This window comes from Ptiloglossa arizonensis, chromosome 3 (assembly GCF_051014685.1).
Source record: "Ptiloglossa arizonensis isolate GNS036 chromosome 3, iyPtiAriz1_principal, whole genome shotgun sequence".
Taxonomy (NCBI): Eukaryota; Metazoa; Arthropoda; class Insecta; order Hymenoptera; family Colletidae; genus Ptiloglossa; species Ptiloglossa arizonensis.
The window spans coordinates 3813433-3825543 of record NC_135050.1 but is presented as its reverse complement, the minus strand read 5'-3'; the positions used below and the strand labels follow the sequence as shown (position 1 = coordinate 3825543).

The window sequence follows — 12111 nt, the reverse complement described above, 5'->3', positions numbered from 1 at the left end:
TTTGAACAAAAAAGATAAGTCCGGGAATAGTTGTACGGGATTTGAATGATTTCAGTTTCAGCGTGTTCGTAACACGACTATAGTTGTGATTAGTAACATCCTCGATGCGATCGAGGACCACGATGGACAATCAGCTGGCAGGTGCTGTTTTTGGTGCACAAGCGCGACGCGATGAAAAAAGCAAAGCGAAAGCTGCATCGATGAAGAGCGTGCGCGCTGCCATGCGAACTCGAATATCGTTTATCTTGAGTTACGCTTGCCGGGTGCGTGGTGTCGAATCTCGAGGCGCCGCGACGTCAGTTCGTATGCGAGTTGTTCGTTGACGGAACGCAAACCAAGTAAGAAAAACGGTTCGTCGGATAAATCGATTCGAGTTTACATCGTCTTTGGTTCGTTAAGCGATTAATTGCGAGTCGTTCGCTCGTTCCAACGTAAGTGCAACGATACTTCAAGTGCCGTGGAAGAAAGTCAAGTGTCGGTCGACCGGGTTCGTCAATCACGGTTATTCCTCTCGAAATAAACTTTTCGTTAGTTTAAAACCTTGTCAGAGTTTATTTCGCGAAACATTCTTATTCATGGTTTCCTACCCAGTTTATATTTTTAACCGAACTTCTGGCCGATCGTTTAAATTTAGTTCCGAGAGCCACGCTTCGGGTATACATTCGAACTCTTCTTCTTCTTTTTTCTTCTTCTTCTTTTTGTTTCTCTCCTTTCATTTTTTTAATTTTTTTTTTTATTATTATTATTATTATTATTTTTACATCGTTCTTATTCCTTTCTCTTCTACTTTTGACGAAAGAGCGCAACTCTGATCCACGATGCAGTTATTTCGAGCGTTTCTTATAGGGAAGCGCAAGTTTGTCGTGGGTCTAAAATTACCCGCTCTAGAGCCGGTAACAGAGGGGGTGGAGGAACCTGAGTCACGATTCTCTCGTAAAATTGACATTGACGCGCTTCCGAATGCTCAGTCTCTTCCCGAGGAATTCATTTTTCATTTCAGGGTAGCACCGTGTTAGGAAAGCCGAACAAGGTGGAAAAGATCGGTGACACCTACCTGCCGTACACTATTTTCTGGGAATACATAGAAGGCCTGCGAACGTCCAAATTCGCGTGAGTTATATTTAATAATTATTTTCGTCGAATTATTATTACCCGAATTCGTAATGCCTGACGTTCGGTTGCAGCCGGGGCACCTACAATCTTTTGAGCCACAACTGCAACTGCTTCACGGAGGAAGTTAGCCATTTCTTGGCTGGCAAGGGTATCCCGAAGTACATTCTCGACTTACCGGAAGAGATAGTTCAAACGTAAGAGCGCCAAAGCGTGTGTAGGGCGATGCTGCGCATTTCTTCGTACTTGTATACTTGATCACTGTTTGCGTTTTCATATAGTCCAATTGGAAAATTTGTGACGACCCTGATAGAGTCTTTAAGTAGCAACGTGAAGGAGGCGGTACTGTATACTGTTGGTCAAGTATTACTTGACACGTCAAAACCTAGAGAAGTTTCACCGGAGTACGAGCTTTTAAATAAGGCTATCGAGGAAGCAAGGTAAGAACACCATCTTAGTTTTATTTTTTGCGCAGCAACGTTTTTATCATCGGTATTGTTATTAATATATACTTACTTCACGATAGGCTAAATTCGATCGCGTTAGAGGAAAGGAGAAACGAGCTTAACGAGAAACTTGCGAAGAAGGACCGGAAGAAAAAAAAGAAGAAGAAGAAGGAGAAGAAACAAAAAGGAAGTAGAGACAGTACCGCAAACGACACTACTAGCACCGGGCCCAGCAATTGTGCATACATGGCGGAAAGCGAAAGTATAACGAAATTATTTAATAGGAAACATTTGTACATACATATGTACATACGTATTATGTTGATCCTTCTTAAATAGGTGCTGTCGTATTTTTAATGCAAGTAGACGCATTGAGGTTTTTCAAACACTTTTTTTTTTATTTCTTAAATCACGAACGAATATTTAATTCTTCTCGATTTCCAAGGGTCTGTTGTACCCTCGAGTACCTACTTAAAAGTTAAATTAAATTACAGCGGTATACCGTTTCGTTTTAAACAAAATAATAGGGTGTTCTACGTTTTTTTTTTTTTTTTTTTTTTGTTAATTTCCAAACGCGTGTTCTGCAAGTGGAAATAAAAAAATTTTATACGACAGTAGGCTGTCAATTCTTCGTTACAAAGTTATGGGCGAATATTGAACGCATCGTGAAACAAGTAACGACGGATTTTCCATTGCAGAATATGAGAGATCGAATGTGTTTATTTTATCTGTGTATTCGCACGATGTCGAAAATTACGATCAAACGTGGACTGGTCGCAGGGATCGGTCCTTTGATCCCCGAGATTACAATATTTGATAAATTTTGAATTCTACATCTGGGGAACTCCAAAGCAAGAGGTTTACGATACAGAAGTGACTATATTGAAATTCGTAGTGCAATAATGTCCATACCGTATCGACGTCAAGTTTGTTGTCGACGTGCAAGGACGATATTTTGAAATGAGAAATTAAGCAGAGTAAGTAATCGTTTATTATGACATCACTATTACTGATATCAACTGTCAGTTACAGTAAATCGTTTCAACACAGCAAACATCATGCGAATACACAAATAAGATAAACACGATCGTCTTGTATATCCTATAATAAAAATTCATTGTTACGTAATTCGTATTCTCATAGTTTCACTTGAAAATATAAAGACATCCTCTATACGTCATAGTAGTGATTCAACGTTTTCATTTTGGTTGTGGGTTCTTTTCAAGAAATAGAATAATTATTGTATAGTGTATACAATTAGAAAATAGAAATATTTGCATACAACACCTTTTTGTTATACGAAAATAGGAGTATTAGTAGCAATATGTTTTTTTTTTTTTTATACAAGAATAGGAATATTGATAACAATATATTATGTATAAGTTGGAAATATTGTTCGAGTGTAAGAATATATTGTTATCAACATTCGTACTCTCGCATAATACTTTTAACTTTTATGTTTCAATATGCGTGTTCTAAAAAAAACTTGTTTATGTTTTATTCTTTTGTTTATTTATTAATTCTAAACAGATCGTGTGACCCGTACACAGACAAGGATTACAATTTGTTTTACGCTTCTGGTGTCTGTTGTTTAATATATCTTTATTCGTACGATAGGAGTAAATATTATACTTCTGCTTATCTTCTGTTTGATACGCAGCTGTACTGAGCGACATGCAAGCCACCATTGGAGATAGCACAGATATGTTACCATCTGATAGATTCATGCAAATGGAAGAAGAGGAGCAGATGGAACAGGAGGAAAGGAAACGTCATCGTGATCCCCCTATAGTGTTTAAAGACTTAGTGGACGTGAAGTCGGAGTATCAGGCATTATCCAACTTATTGGAAGGAAAGTTGAACGAAGAAGAAGCAGTCTGCATGCAAGAACTCGAGCAATATATTATAGAAAATGAAGGCTCTTGGGCACTTGGGGATAATTTCTTAAATTTCGTAGGTGAGTTGGCAAATTGCTGTTTTTTTCTGTTTAAACGATACTCGCTAAACAATATTCACGTATTTAGGTCGAATTCTGTACGACAAATCTTTATCGAGCGATACAAGAGTGAAATTGTTGAACATACTTTCCGTTGCCGCATTAAAAGACGATGTAATTCTTCTACTGCATCAGGATAGGAGAGAACATATTATTATGAATTACGCATTTGACATCGACCGTCATCCACAGGAAGAACAATTCCCTCTCACACAATTCGTAAGTAAAATAATACAAGGGAAGGTCACCACTTGAACGAACGTTTTTTGACTGGTGACGAGCCATTATTATTATAAAAAATAGTTTTATTATTTTGTATGCTCTTAATTTGGTTAGAGTTTAAGCGATTTTCAATCGTTAGATTCGAATTGAGCAAGATATATTCAATTTTTACGATTGATTACTTATCAAGGCACTATTGACAATGCGTGATAAGGCTTTGAATCTCATTTTTGTAGGGGTCCTAGATCAGACAAATGTTAAAAAAAAGTATTAGGTTTAGAAACATTCAAGCTTTGCATGAACAATCAGAATTCACTGGTTAGTTATTATCAGTTATAATCGGGCCAGTTAATTGATCAATCTTAGAAGCAGTTTAAGGATCGACTGAGTTTTAAAGCCTGTTTCGTTTGGATTTCAACGTAAATTTTGAGTTGCGGGGTGCACAGAACCGAGTAGCAGTCGCTCGTATCGTCCTGCCTGAAATACGATCAAATATACTAAATTAAAATTTTCTATTAGTTGGATTCTTTGAGTAAATTAGGCAGTACATTTTTGTACGGTAACCAAGGCTCAAGAAATGACTACATTCTGCCGCGTCTCAATCCACAAAGCAATGGAAAAGTTAAGGAGATAATTGCATATCTAGAATACATAAACATTTGTTTCAAACTACTTTTTACAGAAATTACAAACCACTAGCTGCTAACATTGTGATTCAAAAAGAGTTCCTTCAAATCGAGACAGTCTCCTCTTATCTACGTTCTAATGCGTTAATAAAATTTAGTATTGTTTAATTTTTATTGTACATTACAGATTGCAAATATGTTTGAAAACCTCAGTAGTTCGGAATGGCTCTTATACATATCAGAATGGCAACATCAGAATCAAAATACCAGTAACATTAGGGTGACAACCAAAGTTGCAGTACACTCGTTACTTTCGAACTCGGTCGACATGCAAATTCGTGGCGCCGCTATTATTCACAATCTTGCCTGCAAGGAGGTAAAAACTGTGGTCTGTATCCTTCCTATCCAATTAACAAACGAGCCACTTCTTTCGCTTTCGTTTAAACTCACACTTGCAGTCACTCTCGTACGCATTTTACTTCAATAGGAATAAATGAAGGATAATTGTAAAACTGAGAGAAGTCGCTTGTCTTGTCCGGTTACAGATAAAAACAAATGATGGAGAGAAAAATGAAATAATTGTATGGGCTCTATCTGCAAAATGCAATTACATTTCTTTTTATCAGAAATTATTTTTCTGAAATAATTATAAAACTATTAGAGTACAGTCATCAAAAATCGAATACCTTATTGGATATTTGGATATAAGATGTATGTCTTTGTCTTTTAAATGCAACTTCAAACATGCATTTTACTTTCAAATATTTTTTAAAATATTCAATTTTCGATGCCCATACCTTTTTATTTTTATACGCAGAATGATAAAAGGAATTAACTTATATAAAAGAAGTTAATATTCTCATTTAAAAAAAGAATGTAATTCCATCTTATAGGTGCATCGTTGCATTTACGAAAAAATTGTCATAAAAGAAAGTTAAACTATTTTAAGCCAGTCAACTTTTTCTTCTCATTTGTTTCCATTGTCTCTAATCAAGAAAGAGATACGACTTGTTTCTAAAATCATCTAGTGTACAAGCTATTCCATCCATCTTAACTATTCAACATCCGGTTATTTTTATGATTACGAAAATATTCATTAGGAAAGAAGATCTTTGTTTCAAAAAGATAAATTCAGTAATGTCCCATTGTATAATCGCCATACGAGACTCGGGAAAACCATACAACGCGTGAAGTGTGCGTGATTCAGTCACTTTTGTATTTTGCCGTTAATAGTAGTCGGCAGTCGAAAAAAACAATGGCTAGTGAAAACAAATTAGAAAGAATGAACGGTAATGGAAGGAAAGGTTTCACCGTGTTGGATAGAGTAGGAGTAAAAAAGAAAGAACAAAGAAAAAAGAATATATCTAAGAAAATGAGAGTGAATGAGATGCAGATTACAAAAACGGTTTGGAGATTATATACGTAACTCTCGTACAGCACGTTTAATTCATGAAGCTTCAATGAAATCAGAAATACTATAATTTGCCGTAGAATGTTTAAAATGTTAATAATTTCATTCGATCCCTGATTTTAAATTATTTATCTGTATCTCATTCATTCTCATTTTCATGGAGGTATTCTTTTTTTTTCATTTACACTTACTTTTCCTTACACACTGTCTTTTTCTTTGACCATCGGTCACTCTTTCTTATTTGCTTTCACTTGCTGTCTATTTTCTGATTGTCCAATGCTGGTGCCAGTAAAACACAAAGGCGACCGAATTGCAAGGAGTGTATTTATATGTTGTAAGACAGTCTTAGATTCCGTGTAATAATCATTCAACGAAACATTACTATAATTTTAAAATAATCTTATTTTCATAAAAATAAAACCAAAAATGTTTAAATTTCATCTTTTACTAAGTTTGTGATCTTTAAATGCCAGCTGATGGTTTCTTACAAAGTAATGGTCAGTTTGTATTGTATTTCACACTGTATTGATTCCAACGGAGATCCCTCAGATTGTAAGGATACCAACAACTATTCAACGAATCAAATCTGATGATCATGCGGGACATTACTGTAGTATAGCTATTGATTTTTTTTCTCAAGGACATTACCATTTTTTAGTTGCAATTAGATATCTTTATTGTTATTTGAATTAAAAAATATCGTTGATCATGAAAAGGGTCTTTTTTCGTGCTTTAAAAAGCAACAGAAGTATTAGGGTAGTTCAGATAAACGAAACTCCCTATTTTTGACATGCAAATTATTATCCATAATATCGCTTAAAACGCTTTTCGCCCTTTTTTTTTTAATATACTATTACTTAAGCAAAACGACAGCGAAGGTCAAGCTTTTATTTATTTCGCGAACAGAAGTGCTGCCTTTATTATTAAATCAGCTGTACTTGCAAAATGTAAATGAGGTATTTAACCTTGTATCAAGTCCTGTAACCGATTCGCGGATGAGCAACGAAATCTTGTTGGAAACATTAAATTCATTGTATCAACAACGATAATTCAAGGAATATATAAACAGTCTTGTTGCTCGTTTGTACCTATATGTTACATGTGTACGATACTGCGTTGCAGTTCAAAATGATGGATATCTTTCGAGAGACTGTTTTTTTCAGAAAATGCACAAAAGCAAAAATCTGCGGCGACTTTTACCAAAAGGCAGTATTTCTAAGGTACTTGTCTGAACACGTATAATATAACTATGCGTTACGGTAAGTCGTTCATCGTTGCAATCGATTAACACGAGTCAAGCGAGTACGCATTTCACAAGTATAATATAAGACAATTTGAATAATATACGATTTAATTTTACATCAGAAAATAATTGAGAAAGGAGGTAATTTGACGGACTTATTCATCGGCTGATTAAAGAGCCACGAGAGTATAATAGATTCTTTCAAGGGGTATTGGGTAAGTGTTCACAAACGCTTTTGTTCTCCTTGAATAATGTTATTAACCATACAAATCTAAAGGATATCTACGAAGTCTTTCATTCGTATCAAACTTAAAATTTAAGACATAAGGCGATTGAAAATGATTATTCTATGAATGATAAGATTTATCTGAATAAATATCAAGCATCTTACAGACGGTCTATGAAAAAGATGTTTAAACTATAAATCTCTAAGGTTTAGATACCTCAATCTTCGTCTTGAATGTCCTTTATCTATATAGTAATTTCCGGTTTTAAATGATAAAATGAGGATAGAAGTTCACTCGAAAGCATGATATGTAGTGTTTAATTTTTAGTTTTTATCGCAATCTAAAGTCCAGGTCTCGTATTATCGATGGCCAAAACTTCAAAGCGATATCGCATGTGTATTAACGTGTTAATCATTAATGCATAACGAAATTTTTTATATTTTTCATTCTAATTTTACGAGGGTAGATATTATTAATTGATTGGCGGCGTTTCTCCGATGAAAATAAATCAAACACGATATCATTCGGATTGTTTTTTACAAACAATCAATTATACCCTGTTTGAATCACTTTTGAAAAACTCTTAATTGCGTATAATTAAACATAATCCGAGTGTATGAGGTTGTAGTTGTAGATTTCATTTTCATCGGGAAAATCCCACTAATTGAATAAAAAGAGTACAAATTTTGAATTTTGTCTTCATTGGTGGATGAGGTTTGATCCAATGTGTGATAAAGCGATAAGGATTGTTCTCGTTTGCGGTCACATAAGTCGATGGATTGTTCGTATTGAACAAACGGACACCGAAATCTACGATTAAATCTACGATTTAAAATAATTCTATTATTTATAGTCGATGTGATAATTGTCATTGGAAAAGTGAAATTACTCTAAATGGGGATGCTCGTTTTTTTGAATATCACTTATTGTGTTACAAGCTAAAACTAAACATTATTGGTACTTTAAAACAGTCATAAGTTTAACAGTACTTATAGAAAGTTTGTGAAGTACAACGTTGTAGCTAGACATATTCTTTGGGCTCTCTTCCAGTAAAATAAATATGGAAGTGAATTGAAAGAATATAAATGCAGACAGAAATACATGTATAAAAATAAGAGCACTGGTATATATAAGAAAAAGAGAGGGGGGGGGGGGGGTTATTCCACTATTGCGTAGTTCGTAAAAATTTTAAATAATTACACATTAAATAGTTAAAAGAGTTAATAGCCAATAACAATAAGAAAAGGGCTTAAATTACCTAAAACATTAACAGATTTATTTATTCTCTAAGATACCAATAAGAAAAGAATAGTTACTTTTTACATTTCCCATTTTATTTATTTTGTCGTCGATAGTTCCGTCAAACTTGATTTTTTAATATAATAATATAATACGTTGCTTTTATATAATAGTTTTCGTTCTCAATGTAAAATTTTGTTTTGTTATGGCATTTTAATATTAATTTTTTTTGCTTAATTTTGTATGTTTCCAATCTTTTTGGATTCACAGTTGTTACATGTCATCAAATACATTTAATTGCAACTAATTTTATTATTTTGAGATTTGAACAACTGGTTATGGTTATATTCTATTCGAAATAGTAATTTTTAATCACTTGAATACTTTTGTAATTTTCGTACAGTTTAAGTTTACAAACTATTGTATCTAATAAACAGTTAGATTCTTTTCACCTTTCGTTATAAGTATAGTTATATTTTAAAATTGTTGTCATAATTTACATATACTACCGTTTATAATTATCAAATAACTCTACATATAGAGAGACGCAAAGATTACTAATATTTTTAATACTAATGCATTTATTAATTTTTACTTTTCAATCTATAAAGCACGATTTTACAGAGAACATAATACATTTTAAGCACTCTTCTTCACGTTTTAACTATTAAACAAACAATTTTTTCAAATATGCCTATGTACCTGTGTAGTACCTGCCTATATAGATCTCGATGTAAACTTAAATGATACAGGTGGAATTTCTCTTGACAATAGTCGTACACTTATATGCCGATCGTAAGACAATGCATAATACTTAAAGTCACATTCATTTGAAACAATATTTTCCATGACGAAATCTCTCAATAAGGAGAAATATAACATAAACTTTTCGGCACAAATCCATCGAACTGTTTGATAACATTGACATATTAATGTAAATTTCTTGAGATTAAATTCGAAGAAAAATAAGATGTCATTCAAGAAATAACCTTAAATTCTTACAAAAGAATGATTTTGGAAAACTAATAATGCTATCGTTACACGTGTCTTTTCAAATAATGCAACTTCTTCCTGAAAAATTTTTTCATAAAATTGTAAATAACGGAGATATTTAAATATCCCCGTTTAAACGGCCCACCTAGTAGAAACATATATTTTTATATTTATGTAATGATATTAATACTTCATTTTGCATAAGTGCATGTGTGCACGCGCGCGTTTGTATGTGTGTAGCATGTATCAACTTTCATTAAGTTTCTTCTTCATTTTATATTCTCCCGACAGTACTAGAAAATATAATTATCTTTCAAGAACAATGTTCCTAATTTAAGGAGCACTTCCACGGCTGAAGTGAAGTGAGAATAGATTATCGTTCAAATAGTTACTGTAATAAGTACTGTATCTTATTCACTAACTATTTCGATTACAAAGTGTCCAAGTATACCTGTTTAACAATATGCTTCGAGGAGAACAATTTCGATTTTGGATACTTAATTAATGACCCTTGTTAGTATTTATTATTTTACAGGTGTTAAGTGATCCGTGTAATTAAATATTTGTAAGTTTCTTTTAATTACTTTGTGTTTTATCAAACACGCAGGTGTTCGACGATGTTGCCGTAGAGTTGACAATGGCGCTCTTGCAATATTTCAATGGTAATCCGGCCGAGGAACAGCTGTTTGCTTGCATGAAGTCATTGGCACGGTTCACGCAAATCAGCGGCCAGGATGTGCCACAACTTATACAAATGATTGGGCCAGAACCAAACAAGTTCCGTGGAATCTCCGAGAGGGTCGATGAGCAAATTGACCAAGTCAATAAGAAATTACGTTAACGTATGTATTATGAAAGAAACGTATTGAAAATCCTGAATTCCAAGTGTGGTGCGACCCGAAGCGCTGTTATTGTGCTATAACTGAATTTTTACATAGAGATTTTATTGAAATAAAATGCATATAATGTATTATTATTACAATTATTATTAATTATGGTTGTCATTTAATATTATTATTATTATTATTATTAGTATCATCATCATTATTATTATTATTATTAGTATCATCATCATCATTTTTATTATTATTATTATTATTATTATTATTATTATTATTATTACTATTACTATTACTATTATTATTATTATTACTATTATTATTATTAGTAGTAGTGTCATTATTATTATTATTATTATCATTATTATTGTTATTATTATTATTATTATTATTATTATTATTATTATTATTATTATTATTGCAATTATATTACAACTATTAAAAATTGTAAAAGTAGTTCTTGTTTAAGATACCCATTTTCTTCATATTAGGTGTCTCAATTATTCTACTTTCGTATCGAAAAAGAGAGCTATAACGTTCAACCACCATAACTATGGTAAGTAATTAATTAAACCTTAATAATTGCAAGAAGACATGATTGAAAATTCTTGCAATTATCAAAATTTGTGCAATGTTCGTGGTGATGATTGAAAATTCTTGCTATTATCAAGATTTGTGCAATGTTCGAGGTCATGAATCAAACAAGAGTGATCCCCATTTATGTAGAAAGTACAGTATTTTGCGGATAATTAAAAAAAATTAGGCTCGTAGCGTTTTAGTTACATATTATCCAACAAGCAAAGCAAACAGGATATAACTACACTGAGAATGAGGAAGATAGACCAACAGCACTCGAGACTCACATTACATACACTCGATGACTATAATTTCAAAGCGATTTCACATGTGTACTAGTATGTTAAACACGCATGCAAAGTAAACATTTGTACATTTTTTATTATTCAAAGCATTTCTTTTAACACAAGCATCTAGAATATTTCCGTCTCTTTTCAAAACAAGAAGAAAATAAAAAAAAAGATTGTTCGTTTCAAAGGGGGAAAAATACTCTGATAAGTAAAAATGTTTTTGACTATATTCGGACTACTTTTAATCACATGTAGTCGTAAGTTCGTTTCTAAGCTCTGATTTGTTGAAAAAAAAAACAAAATTGACGAAATGGTTCTCCAACTCTAAACGTAATACACGTAGGTACTTTTTTTCGATATATCTCCATCGAAGGTCGACTTCTACTATCAGAATTTCATAGGTAAATATATCGAAATTATCTGTGACTTTACTCTATTCAGTCTTCAGAATTGAAATTGAATTAAAATGTTTATCTTAAAGGCAAACTAAATTTTCAGAAACTGTGTAAGAAATTTCTGTACGTCCATTTAGAAAGATTATTTAAGATGTATCAGAAATGAAATTTCGAAAAAAATTCCTGAAAAGAAAAAAATATCGAAGTTGAGAAAAAAATGGAAACCAATTTCGATGTTTGTTGATAAAACGAAGACAGCAGATTTTTTGTTCACATTCTACTCCCTTCACACAAAAGATATACCTTTTTAAATCATACATTCCTTGCGAAAATTTTTATTTAGATTTCCCGCAAGTGTCGAATTTTGTTCACCGAGAAAAAGAAATATACATTTATATACGTAATCGAATACAACTCCCGTGATTATTAATATTTTGTAATGAAATGTTAACAAATCATTTACCGCATAACGAGCATGTAGACTCTATCAATTTCGAA

The 12111-nt window shown here is 32.7% G+C and overlaps 1 protein-coding gene across 9 annotated transcripts in view; it reads left to right on the top strand.

Moving 5' to 3' along the window:
- Window positions 1–10483, top strand: part of LOC143144312 (uncharacterized) — a 39225-nt gene extending 28742 nt beyond the window's left edge. For 7 of the 9 annotated variants that reach the window (XM_076306609.1, XM_076306608.1, XM_076306607.1 and 4 more), the window contains exons 4-12: window positions 1001–1110; window positions 1185–1307; window positions 1392–1550; window positions 1637–1818; window positions 3217–3513; window positions 3581–3771; window positions 4588–4776; window positions 6975–7031; window positions 10121–10483. In XM_076306609.1, coding sequence (XP_076162724.1) covers window positions 1001–1110; window positions 1185–1307; window positions 1392–1550; window positions 1637–1818; window positions 3217–3513; window positions 3581–3771; window positions 4588–4776; window positions 6975–7031; window positions 10121–10354 — 1542 coding nt within the window. In that variant the 3' untranslated portion in view covers window positions 10355–10483. Of the gene's footprint in view, window positions 1–1000; window positions 1111–1184; window positions 1308–1391; window positions 1551–1636; window positions 1819–3216; window positions 3514–3580; window positions 3772–4587; window positions 4789–6974; window positions 7032–10120 lie in introns of all 9 variants that reach the window. The other 2 variants (XM_076306610.1, XM_076306602.1) reach the window with 2 other exon arrangements.
- The last annotated feature ends 1628 nt before the right edge of the window (window positions 10484–12111 follow it).